This window comes from Artemia sp. Qi Xiang Cuo, chromosome 4 (genome assembly GCF_049724085.1).
Source record: "Artemia sp. Qi Xiang Cuo chromosome 4, ASM4972408v1, whole genome shotgun sequence".
In the NCBI taxonomy this organism is placed as follows: Eukaryota; Metazoa; Arthropoda; class Branchiopoda; order Anostraca; family Artemiidae; genus Artemia; species Artemia sp. Qi Xiang Cuo.
Window position 1 is genome coordinate 29,537,137 of NC_142797.1, and position 14,085 is coordinate 29,551,221.

General features: G+C 34.6%; 1 protein-coding gene across 2 annotated transcripts in view; it reads right to left on the minus strand.

Annotated features, from left to right (window-relative positions):
- Ide (Insulin degrading metalloproteinase) overlaps nt 1-14,085 on the minus strand; it is a 61,761-nt gene that overhangs the window by 24,997 nt on the left and 22,679 nt on the right. For both annotated transcript variants that reach the window (XM_089088210.1, XM_089088212.1), the window contains exons 4-6: nt 10,231-10,588; nt 6,481-6,764; nt 1,352-1,517 (exon numbers count right to left, since the gene is read on the minus strand). In XM_089088210.1, coding sequence (XP_088944336.1) covers nt 1,352-1,517; nt 6,481-6,764; nt 10,231-10,588 — 808 coding nt within the window. The remainder of the gene's footprint in view (nt 1-1,351; nt 1,518-6,480; nt 6,765-10,230; nt 10,589-14,085) is intronic.

The following is a 14,085-nucleotide window of genomic DNA, read 5'->3' on the forward strand; positions in this document are numbered from 1 at the left end:
AAACCCCCCCACAGCCCCCAGGCCATGGGTTGTAAGTTATGCCCTGGGGGCATATAATTTGTTTTTTTTATAGAAAAAGTTGTCGTAGAAATTCAAAAAGGAATCATTTGATTGGAAACTAGAACGGCTAGTGTCCTTTTTGACAGTCGGAAGTGATTGGGTGGCAACTAAAACCCCTTACACGCCCACCCTTTCCCCAAGAACATCCAATAAAAATATTGAGATAGCCATTTTGTTCAAAGTAGTTGAAAGGTCCAGAAATTATGTCATTGAGGATGACAACCCCCCCCCCCCCAGCCCTCGGGGTTAAGGGTTGTAAGTTATGCCCTGGGGCATATAAGGTTTTATTGAAAGCGTTGTTGCAGAAACTTCAAAAGGGCCCATACGATTGGAAATTGAAAGGGCTAGTGCCTTTTTAATAGTTGAAAGTGATTGAACAGCAACTAACGCCCTTCTCACGCCCACCATTTCCCCAAACATATCCAATAAATTTTTTAGAAAGCCATTTTGTTTAACGTAATTGAAAGTTCTGGAAATTAGGTCTTTGAGGATGACAACCCCCTCACGGCCCTGAGGGCAAGGGTTGTAATTTATGCCCTGGAGGTACATAAGGTGTTTATAGAAAGCGTTATCGTAGAAACTCAAAAAGGGCTCATTCTATTGGATATTGAAAGGGCTAGTCCCTTTTTAATAGTCGAAAGTGATTGGAAGGCTCGATATTTTTATAGTAAAGATTGATGTGGGTAGAATGTATTATCACTTTTTTTTTGTTTAGACCAGGGCACTTCGTATCGAAGGAGTTGTCGTAGGAACTTCGAAAAGGGGTCATTCGATTTAAAATAAAAAGGGCTCAAAACCCCTATCCCTTCCCAAGGCCAGAACATAATTTGCACTTTACTGAAAAAAAATACAAATGAATGTGCATTGTCAGTTTAATATACATATAAGCCTACTGATATTTAGCAATCAAAATGTTGATATTATTTGATTTATTAAAGTTATAAAAGTAAAAATATTTATATTTTTTCAGTGAAGTGCAAATTATGTTCTGGCCTTTGGAAATCATAGGGATTTTGAGCCATACTAATGTTAATTTTTGCTCGTTTTGAGTTTGACTCTGTTATTTATTGTAATTTCTGTTCTTTTTGTATTTCATTTATTTATTGATGCTGATTTGCGGTAGTTTCACGCTTGGTAGATTATTTCATTTTATTTTTTCTCATTTTTGGTTTAATGGAGTTCTTTACTTTTCTTTGAAAAAATTGGTTTGTGGAAAAAGTTTTTTTTATTAATTAAGAATAAGAAAGATGTTTCGTACTATAAAAAAAAGATATGAAAAAACATATCTTACAACTTAATACATCTTCCATGGGGTAGGTATGTAATTCAGCTGCAAGTTTACAAGTGTAAGACATAGGTCTCTCTTTGTCCTTGAACTGGAACTGTATTGAGCTCAACTGCTTACATTCCTCGAATATATGCTCTTGGGGTCCGTCCTTCCCTAGCATTTCTAGATACTGAAATGAAAAATTTATTAACATTAGAATTCAACAATAACAATAGAATTCATCATTCGTCTTGTATGTTCGACACAATAAATATTGATGTGCGTTCGAAAAAAATCTGATAAATAGATGAAATATGGTAAAATTTAAAAATCTCAGCATCCGAACGCTCTTGTCGGCCCAAAGAACTCCCGACTCCAACCCCTTCCATTTTGCATTTTGTAATAGCATGGCAAGAAAAAGAAAATAAATTTTGAGATAAATTGGTTTGAAAGTTTGAAGAATAGAAAATAGAATTTGGGGAAACTGAAAAGAAACAAAATTTGAAAGCCAAACATTAGCAATTTCAAAGTTATCCGTTCAGTTTATTGAAGTAAATTGTTCAATTGAAGAATGAATAAATGATCCAATAATTGCCTTTCTATTCTTATGAAAAGAGTGCATTTAAAAGGAAGCAGTAAATAAAAGGAAGGGAAGTAAATATTAAGTTTTAAAAACTGAAAGTACATAGTAATATTTAGAAAATGAATATTAATGAAAGAGTAAAGAATACATTTGAAAGCAGTAAAATCTTAAGAATCTCCGCATTCAGACGTTAGGTTTGGTCTAAAGACCCCCCCCCCCAGCTCCTTGCTTTTTTGCGGCTTTGTCATAATATGACAAGCGAAATAAAATCTTTCTTTATGACAAGAATATGAAAAGAAGAAGAAAGGGAACAAATTTTAAAAATCAAACGTTAGCATTTTTTAAAGCTACCTGTTTAGTTTCTTGAAGCAATATTTTGAATTGGTGAATCAATAAATGATTCAATAATTGCTTTTCTATTCATCTGAAAGGAGATATTGATGAAAATATATTGCACTAATAAAACTAGATGAATTATAGCAGTTTTGACTTTTCAGTCTTAAAATGAACAAATAATGTGGTCTCTTTTTCTTTTTGAAACAGAACCAACTTCCCAGTTTCATGAAACAGAACCAACTTCCCAGTTTCGAAATATCCTCTCCCTAATTCTAGGTAGAATTGTCATTGTAAAGGCAAAAATAGATGCAGGAGAGGTGAGCCATTGTGGATTCTCAGGAACCAGAGTACCAGCGAGAAAAAGAGATATCGGATAGAAGGTGCACTTGAATTCCATTTGCCAATTTTTATAACGTATTTTCGCAAGCCAATCAAATTATTTTTGTTTCTGGATGGAAAAATAGCCCAACCTGTTTAAGACCCGTTTAACTGATGCTCTGTTAGTAACACTAACTACACGATTATTAGCCGATAAATTCCTTCAGTAGCATTTGTTTCGATGGCAAAATTATTAATCAAGTTTTTGAAACGAGGTATTTGGGATATTTTTGTATTATAATTTGGATTGGGAGAAGCACAACATAAATATATAGTCTAGGGCAGTACCTGGTTTATGGTTTATAATTCGTCCCTGGTTTATGCATCAAAGATTATTCATGGTAAGATTATCCAACCATGAGTCGTATCTGTTTATTTATTGCAAAACCCACTATACAGTAAATTCTGCATTGAATAGAAAGCGAAGAACAGAAAAGAGAAAAGAAAACAAACTCACTTCACCACAAATGAACAAAAATCACAGATAAACAAATAAAAACAATAGCACGTTATATTTTCGTTGCATATATAAATTCTCAATTCTCAACTATACACAACATACTGCAGAGTGTACCTACGAAAATTCACATTATCACTAGTACAATTTTCAATTAATTGAGTTACAAAATCCTTAGGGCAACTACTCCGTCTCTCAAAACTGATTTTAAGTTTTGGACCGAGGGAAGACGTTGAAGCGATTTTTTAGAGACCCTGTCAATAATCTGAAAAATAATCCAAAGGGTAAATGTGTTCCTATATAGCAACACAATTAACTGTACACTATAAAAAACATACACTCCCAACTGTCACGATATATTAGCAGGGGGTACTAACTATCTTCGCCTGTGTTGTTTTATTTAGTGAAGGCATAGCTTCCAAGCTTAGTTACTCCATACCTCTCAACTAACTTAGAGTTTCGTAACCATGGAGGAGATTGAAGTAGGTATATGGATGTTTCCTTTGGGCCAGTAACTTCTATGCAAATAATAATGGAATACAGACAATTCAGAATAAAGCAGTTCGTCTTTTGGGGGATTGTACTAATTTCAGTGATACACTTACATGTTATTGCCATTTTGGAATTTTGAATGTTGATCAGTTACAGGATCACCAGTTATTAATACAGGCTTACCAATGTTTGAATGTTGTTCCGCCAGCCTATTTCAAATACAATGAAGTTAGCCCATCAGTTTCTATACGTTGCTGTAACCCTCTGGGATAGCCTTCCGGACAGCATTAGTGGGTTCTGAATCAGTTTCTTCACTTAAATTGCAGATCAAAAAGTTTCTCCCTAGTCAGAATGCAGGGCGAGAGCGGTTTCCTTGCAAAGATCCTATTTGTTTTGTTATTTTTCCTTCTTCTTCTTTTAGTTGTCTTTATTTTTGTGTTGCTGATGACATAGTTTAATTAACCGATTGAGCCAAAACGCACAGGTCGTTTGACTTTCTAGTAATGGCTATGTTTATTTGATTGATCTTTTTTTTTTTGTAAATTGATCAAGATAAATAAAAACAAAGGAACCTATTTTATCTTCGAGCTAATTAATGCTAAGTAACAAATCTAGATAGACAAGGGATTATAATTTTTTGAGAGACAAATGACCTGATTAGTTCTTTTGTATGAGCTATTAAAGCAATAAAAATAACGAACATTTTTCACCATAACAATTTCTGCAAATAAACACTGCTTCTCTAGGAGACAATCCATTTCATTCTCTTTCAATTTTACCCTTTCATGAAAATATATGAATTTCAAGAAACACTGAGAAGGGGATGATGATAAAAATCCCTCAAAAACGATAAAATAATAATGGTTGCAGCAATAACTACAATCTTGAAAGGAGAGAACCACCGCCCATCGTAACCGAAAAAAAAAGTTCTTAAATAAAATTTTCACCGCAACGGAAAGTGTAAAAAGTGAAATTGTTCAAGCCTGATTTAAAAACAGCTCTTCAACAATCCTTACACACTGTGGTGCTTCAAAATGTTTCTGAGGATATGAGTAACAAAGAACTAAACAATTAGTTCTCAAGTAGTTAAAAAAATAAAGAGTAAATCGAGGGTTCCTAGGTGAGTTTCATTCCAGGAGTGAGCACCAGCAAATCGTGTTTCGGTGACAGTCAACTTTGAGCGTTTGCCCGCGCATGGGAAGAGCGTTCTTTCCCATGGTGATTCTGGAATTATTTCAAACTCGGTCACCTCGCATCCAAATGTACGGCTGAACATTTAGCTTTTATATTCTAGACGCAGCTCAAGTGTCCATTGTTCTACACATGACGTCCATGCGCATTACAGTCAGTAAGTGTTGTGAATAATGACGAAGTCCACACTGCCTTTCCATCATACAAATAAAAGAAAATAGCAAGGAATATTGTGACAGTGAATACAGCACTACCTGCGAAGATATAAGACAAGCTGCAAAAAGAGCAAACCTGCAATAAGAAAATTTTCCAATTCAGTCAATTGGAATATCATAAATCAATAATCTTTTTAGTCAGTTTTAGCTGAATCTCTGTGAAAGGAGGCCGCTAATACTCTTTCAAAATTTATTTTATGATTTTAGTTTAAATTTTTTACCAATGAGTTTTCGATTAAGTTAATTTTTCGTTTTTGTTTGTTTTATATTATATTTCGCTGAAAACAGCTGTTGGTGATATAGCCGAAATATTCGTTTAGATAGTATTCACTGTGTTATTCACAGTCTTTACAAAATACCTCGTAATCTTTTTTATTTTGCATTATACATTGAAATCAAAATCAGGTATCACACGTCTTGCAGTATCAATGACCCCTCAAACTATCAATCTCATTAGAAACGGCATAAGATCTCTAGTTCAATGTATTTCGTGGGGTATTAATGGCTTGCTCTTGCATGGAATTCCAATTTTACGCAAAAAATATGAGCAAGTTCAAACTTGTGTCAACAAGAACATTCCGTCTCTACTCGCAGTGAAAGTATTCGTTATATTGATAGTACTATGTCAGTTTATTCAATTCCAGCAAACAGCTCAGTGGTAAAGGTTGTCCACCTGACGGCTTTACCATTTTTGTTCTCTCAATTCTAAGATCTTGTGATTTTTTGGCAATTATAATTTTTTGCAGTTTGTATTAAAGATTGCATTTTTTTTTCGGGATGAGCATGCAATACCTGCAGTTGGTTTTTTTTTGTGATAACTTCAGTCAGTGAATTTAATGTATTAAATCTTTCAACCTTATAAATCTTTTAAAACTTTTGTCCTAGATGGCGACAAAGGAAAAGGAAGAGAAGATTACAACCTTCCTATGTTGTATGACTAACATAAATAGGTTCACTTAAGCGCCTCTTGCAGTTGATTAGATAAAACTGAAAAAGAACCCACAGTAGGTTAATAATTTTTTTACCGTGGAAAATATTAGGTAATAACGTTAATACATAAGAAAAAATATCTGAGTCTAGCCCTTAAAAAATTGATTTTTTCATTGAAAAAGGTTTGAGTTGTACACAAATTCGTGGAGAGGGCAAAATTTCCCTTTTAGATTCGTTATGATACCCTAGGATAAATGTCGTGAAAGGGCTTTGACAGTTTGGATATTCAGAAATTTGGGGTTAAAACTCACTTTTTTCTAACCATCATACTCATCCGTTACCAGGGGCGGATCCAGGATTTTGTTTAGGGGGGGGGGGCAAAATAGGTTGATCCGATAAACTTGCATTAGGAGCAAGTTTAATTATCGCAAACTTGCGTTAATTAAGTAAATTACACTACTTTAGACAACGTTAGGGGTGCACGCCCCCCTCTGGATCCGCCAATGTCCGCCACAAAATCTATCCTCCCCACCCTGAAGTTTAATCCCTTTTCATAGATGATTACACTCACCTGAAAAACAGCTGCTACAATGTCATCAATATGTTCGAGCCCTTCTTCTGTTAGGTCTACATTAACGACGAAAAACGAAAAGCCTCTTCCACCACTCTTAAGCCCAGCTAATAAGGAGTTAACCCATCCTTTCTTCTTCAAAAATGAGAGTAGACTACCTGTGCCCTCGTGGGCAACTAAGTGGCCTATGTAATGAGTGGGACAAGATTTGTAATATTTTTCCTGAGCTGGTAGTGGAAATGTCAAGTTTAGACTTCGTACATCTCTTACAGGAACTACAAAAGCTGCAAGAAAAGGATTTGTAAAACATAACAACATGAGAAACACTTTAGCTTACCAAGGGAGATTTATGAAACACGGTGCCTGGAGAACGAGGGTAATCTATGACAGGTCAAAAGGTGAATCGACAATATTTTTTCCAAATAAGCTTAAAGACTAATTAAAAAAAAAAAAAAAATTTTCTGATTACAGGTAATAGTCCTTAAAAAAACCAGAAGGAATAAAACAATCCTCTCAAGTAAATGGGGTGAACCACTTTAGGGTAAACATTCACAAAATTTGAGCTAAAACCGCGAATATGTTCACAGGAAATAGGGTTCTCTTGAGAATTGGCCACCTAAACTTAATTCTTAGCTCTCGCTCCCGCCTCTAATTACAAATTAAATTATTCCCAGTTTCGCACAAATCTTGTAAGAGAATATTTCAAGCACCCCCCCCCCCCCATGTACATGTGTGATTTTATTTGAAAAAAGAAAACTAGAAATTTTCCCCGAGACTGGCCCTGAAGGACAGCCCACCTCACCCGACAAAATCAAAATTGTGGCCTTAAAATAGCCAGTCTCTACAAGTAAAACCCCAAAATTGTGTGGCCTCCCTAAAATCCATAAGAAAGAGGTTTAGTTGTGCCCCATTGTAACATACTTTAACTCCCCAGCTACAGAATTAGGGATGTGGTTGGCGAAAATTCTCCGATTCCCTTTGAGCAAATAAAATCCCACTCAAGAAGTTATGTCCATTTACTTGAAAAACTGATAATCCAAAATAAATTGAACAGATGGATATTTGTGAGCTCTGATGTAATTTCCTTTCCGTGCACCTCACACGACATAGAAAAATAAGGTAGTTTTAAAAGGAAATAAAGAAATTATTTTGGTTTATTTGATTACAAGACTCATCAAGTGGGCATTATTATGTCTCGTCAACATCTTTGCTATAAATTTCCCTTGAATTACGATCAAACAAAAGTTTTTCCTTCAAACTATATGTCTTAAATAATAATAAAAAAATATTATCTTCTTTCTTGGGGAAAATGTTCATATGGATTTTCTTGGAAGTCCCGCTTTAAACAGCTTTCAGCTCAAATATTGTTTCTGGACAATTTGTTGATTCTGTTTTTACATCTGTGACACGAATGTTACACGAATGAATTGTTGGTCCATCTTGCCATATTCGGTAAAAAATTATACTTTCGAAACGAAGTCGCTGAAAATATTTCCTTTCGTTGACATTCTCGTTCTAAAAAAGGCTTCTAAGCTTGAATTCTCAATTTTCAGGAAACAAATTATCGTCACTTTCTTTCCTTGGTCTATAGGGTTCGACGGATGTGTTTAAATGAGCTAGATGACCAAAAATATTTCCTATTCTGCGAAGGAACAACTCGGACAAACAAAAGGGTACTTATACCTCGCCCAGGTGGCAATACCATGGTAACAGAAAAAATTCCCGTCCAAAACTTGACGTAAATTTATCAAATTTTACGCAAGAACAATCTTCGCTTTACTTTGAGACGGCAAAAATTATTTCCTTCAAACTCAAATAAGTTTCCTTCAAACTTATTTCCGGAAACGAAAATAATAATTATTTCGTTTCCACCAAAGATAGAAAAAATTAAAATCTGGGCAGTGGTTGTCCCTCCTACTGTGAAAATTTTTAGATTGGAGGGACGCACACCGCTTGGAATGCCACGAGCATCTACTGCCCACAGGGAAATACCTGAAATTCAATAAACAAAAATTTGATTTTGGGTTTGCCCTCCATAGCTTCGGCAATCCAGATCATTTTAATCGTTTTAGTCAAGCAAATCAAATTTTCAGCCAAAATGGTGTGTTCTAGTCATTTAAGTAAAAAATAAAGCCGTAGAAATAAAGAAACAAGTCAACTAAAAACTCTCACTAAATGGAGACAAGGGGGAGACTTTTTTTCTCCATTTATGACGAACTTGTTAAAGCTAATATCTATGGGTACATATAATGCTTCGTCATATATTCAACTATTCAACGTGGAGCTCTTGGTTTTAAACCACACGGGTTCACCTCCCTGTGTGGCATCAATCTGATAGTTTTTAATTTTTTTTTATTGACTATTAAAGAACTTGAACCGTAAAATAATAATAATAACCAAGCAGGATAATCATTTTAGCACAAACAACAGCTAAGGTGAGGGGACGGGGGACAATTTTGTAGGATACTAATTAAATACTGAGACTTCCAGTGCCTACGAGATCTTAGTTTTTGTACCATGTATTTAAATCAAGTACCATGTTATTAAATCAAGAAAGATAAAGCGCATGAACTGAGTAGCTTCTGAATTGGGAGTAAATTTCACTTTCATTGTAAGTCAAAGACAGCTTCCAAAATTTCATATGTGTATTTACAGTTTTCAGTACTTGTGAGAATTCACGACTCAAATTATACGCCGATTTAAGCCTTTTGTTAGAACAGAGGTGCTTACTCTAATTTTGAAATAGATTTAATAAATAAACTGGTGGGACGGGGGATTTAAACGTTCGTTTTCTTTTTTAGTTTAGGAGCAGAGTGTCATGGATATACAACAACACAGAGTTATAAACATTTATACATGCATAAATATGTACGGAGTTTACATCAAAACTGTTATGTACACATTATAAAAACAATACTTTATGGTTGATTGCAAGGTATGAAAAACATACAGTATATCTATGTGTTACTGTGAATGTCCAAAATCGAGTTAGTCGAGGTTAGACATTCACCGGTGAATGTCCGAAATTATTTTCTCTCTACTTGGATTCAATTAGCTTTGCGAATCAGCTTTATCAGTCTTATGCCACCTTTGATGGTGGGATACATCTCAGAAACGGGTTAAAAACCTAATCTAACCTAACCTGCCACGATCAAACCTTGCATTAAATTGAAAAAGTTAGCTGACAATGCTGACTAAATCCAAGGAGAAAAAAAAAAGATATTTCGGACATTCACCAGTAAATGTCGACATTCACCAATTTCGGTCATTCGCGATAACATATATATCATACATTTTGTGCGCATGAAAACTTATGACCTACCCTTTTTATGGTAAAACAAGTGAGTAAATACAAGAACAGCCTTGACCCATTACAACATAGGTAGAACTCTAGATATTTGAAGGATATTTAATGCTGCTATCCTTTATTTATCTAGTCGATTTCAACCTATATTCAGCTAGGTAGAGGTTTTTTGCTCGAACATCAGCTTACATCCTGATGAATTTATGATTGGTCGGACGAATAGCACTTGCCGTCCTCACTTCAATCATTTATTCACAAAGCAAACGGTCAAATACAAAAAAATATTCTTTACAAAACACGTTATAAAGATTCAAAAGCAAAAATAAAACTTCTCAATATCTATCACGACTGGTGACGCTGTTCGGTGATATTACATCCTCTATTCATAATACAACCAAATAATAGCTGCAACCCTGAAACAAAAAACAATAAATACAAGAACTAACCTTTGATTTTCTTCTGTTCTTCACTAAACGGATGCTCAGGCCATTCTGGCATAGGTATATCCTTTGTCTTGACATCCTTAAAATATTTGACAGCCAAATCCTGCAAGCTATCCAAAGACTCTTGTCCTAATATAGACAAACCCATAATATTTGAAGAATAATACTCGTCATGAAATTTTAAAAGAGCTTCCCTAACATTGACATTCTTGTCTTTGGGCAATGTATCTAGAGTCTCTTTATTTCCTGTTCCAAACTTAGAGTAGGGATGGCCAGAGTTCGATGTAATCCTGTCCAACTGCATCAAACGCCAGGAATCAGATGGGATATTCTTTGTATGCTCAGAGTCCACAGCATTTACCTTAAACAGCAGCATAAAATAAAGACCTATTCACAAAGAGATTTTACTAATACAAATTTACCTAACGAAGCTAATACTATTTTTGTCCACTGGGCTAGTTCTAAAATCATAATAGAGATTAGCTAGCATGTAGAACAGTAGTTTGATTTATTCTAAATTTTTTAAGGTTAGCCAAATTTGTATGAGGCGAAAAATATGTCTTTTTAGGCATTATTTATAAGCCTAAACTCATTTTATCACCAAATGCAGCTTCTAAATTTATCTGATCTTTCATGCCCCCCCCCCTATTTTCATGTTTTTTGCAATCCATTTGTACTATACCTTAAATATTGTTATTTATTTACATGTTTTAGATGCATGTTACATGTTTTAAACGATTAAAAAGCATCCATATAGAAAAAAAAAAAAAAAAATGGAATTCCTGTAGCGGCACAATTGGTTTGATCTCAACTTGATAATACGAGACACATAGTTCAAACTGAGCGATAGCAACACACTGGAGGGCTTAAAATTTACATCCCCGTGAAGAGAAAATGCACAACTGTTTTTATATTACTCCAAACAAGAAGAGGATGAAAATTTTATTGTGAACATTATGACCATTTGAACAACTATTACATAGTTAACAATATTTCAGAATACCATTTAAGTCTCGCCTAAATAAGCTGAAGGTCGCACTTTTAATCTACTGTAATATGTTACATTATAACAACAGCTACCACTGTAATGTCACCCGTGCTCTCCAACCTCCAGGGCCCAACTATAGGGCCCGATTTATATTTTGAAAAAAAAATGCCGATTAGAGACCCGAAGTACACCTTGCTTATTTGCCATCTGATTGTTATATTATATCGAAATATTACCTTTTCGAGTTTTCAATTGTCCATTTATACAAGTCTTTATCAAAAGTATTTGAATACTATTTGAAAAGTATTTGAACAATAAAAGTAATTGATTACTAGAAAAATCAACTTCCATAATACCTTGTGATGATGTGATGATGTCCAGATGCAGTACTTTCTGAACTGTAAGCAGAGTTTACAGTTCACTTAGTAAACAGAGTTACAAAGAAGTTACAGAGTTACAAAGAAATTACTCTTTTTATTATTTAGAAATTAAGAAGTTACAAGGGCAGCATCAAATTTTCGTCAGCATCGCCACATTCAATCGTCCAAATAAATACCGTAAGCAAAATAAAGAGTAGCCTAAAATTTGACAACACTATTCGCCCGTAAAAATTCAAGCATTGGAAATTGTAGGTTCCCAAAAATAAATATAGATTTAAAAGAAAACTACACTTTCTTAAGTTGTTTGGTGCTACGTGATTTTGCTGATTTTTTTCCTGTGTTTTTTTTTTATTATTATTATTATTTGGCACCAGCTTCAGAGACACTGCATAACAGCAGTATATGAAAGATTGTTTTCAGTCTCTGGTTACAAATATTATACCATACTATCCTCCTAAGCACCTAAGAGTAAGAGGCCTATCATTATTTTCTCTGCTTTTACTTTTTTATTTCTTTTTATTACGAATACGCAAGGAGCTAATTATTTTACCCCTTATTTTAGAATGAAGGTAATAGCAAAAACTAAAAATTATTAATAATATTTGACTTCTCATATGCGTCCATGTATGTTGAGTTATATATTCTTTATATATCAGCCCTAAAAAATAAGCAACTGAATCGGAGCAAGCCTTGGAGGCGTTCATATGTGTGGAATATCTATCAAATAATTCTAGCATCACAAACTTTGCAGTTTTATCTAGCGGTATTAGAAAAGTATAAAACTCTCTCTTTCGTAGGGACTTTTTGATTTCAATAGCCTTGTTTCCGCCGTTAGAAATTTATTTCTCGCCATTTTTAGATAGAGAAAATTGTCTAAATTTAACTAAAGAAGAGCTGTCTAACAGACCTGTGGAAAGTGAGATTCGTTCAACTAAGGATAAAGGGGTGTTGTCTTTTGTGTATTTCACAAACTTAGCTTTGTATTTTGTGACGTTATACTAAATGGCAGGCGAATAATAATGTATATCTCTTCACTGAGGTACTAGAGAGGTTGAAATGTATTTGTATGCCTATTATTTGTAAAATGTATTGCCTATTTGTATGCTTTTATCTGGGTTCACTAAGCCATTTCGTTTTGAAATGCTTAAGTATATCCTAAATATGATAGGAATTCACAAATGTGAATCTCTTTTACTAACAATTTCAAAACTAATATCCTTTAATCTTGCACATTTTATGCATCTGATTACACCTTGGTTATGCTCTTATAGGCTATTGTCAACAATTTACCTTCAAACTCGTATAACAGTAAAGTGTGCTCTGACTGACAATATCTTTTCCTCGCTGTACACAAGTACATCAGTACAAAGGCGCGTTCTACTGACAAACCAGACTCTTAAAACAACATTAAAAATAATTAGTGGAACCAAGAAGCTAATAAAACCGGTTTAGAAAATTGGACAGTCGATTTAAAGAGAATAACAGAGTTTATGAACCCAGCCCTCAACTGGGCAAAATTAACGCTACAAATCCGCTATTTTCTTTTTGAGTCAGGTTGTCGAACTCACATTCTAGATTATAAACTCATTATCCCAATGGTCAGTGGAACATTATTTTTGTAATCCAGACTATCAGCTCAACGGCAAATGTTCAGCCCAGATAACGATTTTATATTTCGCTTTGTCGGTAGAAAAGCCCTCAGATAGCTCACAAATCTGATGATTTTTCTTTCTTTTTTGTCAGTCTTGTTTTACCGACTAGCTTAAAGACATTCCATCTAAAAACAACATTTTAACTGTGTTCCAGAAAGGAGAATCTTAATTATTTTGGGAATGGGCAAAGTAATGATTCTCGGGGCTATCCTAATGATTCATTAAGCCTAAACGAGTGTTTTGTATTGAATTAACGACGGTTTTTAACTACTGAGATCCTTGCCTCGGTCCTGCAGTGGGTTCCTCCAGAAGAGGTCGAACTCTGGGTCTCGAATTACCAAACTGAGGTCAAACCCACTGCAACACCGCAGAACAGGGCAAATGAGCAATTGATACATTCATTAAGCTTCAAGTTAATGCCATACACGTTTCTTGTCCTTCTGAGAGACCATCCTGTACAAGCAAGGCCGTATCCAGGGGGAAGGGTTTTTGAACCCCCCTCCCCAAATGTTTGTCCGGCTCGTAAAACGTAACAAAAATGAGTATAAACAAAATTTTGATGCGTTTTCAGTTTTTTTACCCCTTCCCCCCCCAAAAAAAAGATCTTTTAGTAACCCCCCCCCCCCCTCCCGAAAAAAATCCTGGATACGACCCTTTTCAAATGTATCGAAGTAAAGGTCCCATTAGCCCAAGAATTTACGCCTGGTGTATTAAAGACACAAAAAGCAAAAATTATCAGTAGAAATGTTATAAAAGTCGTCTTTTACATTACATATTGAGAAATGTTAGTATCTGTTTTATTTTCTTAATTCTAACTTAATCTAATCTAAAATTTAAT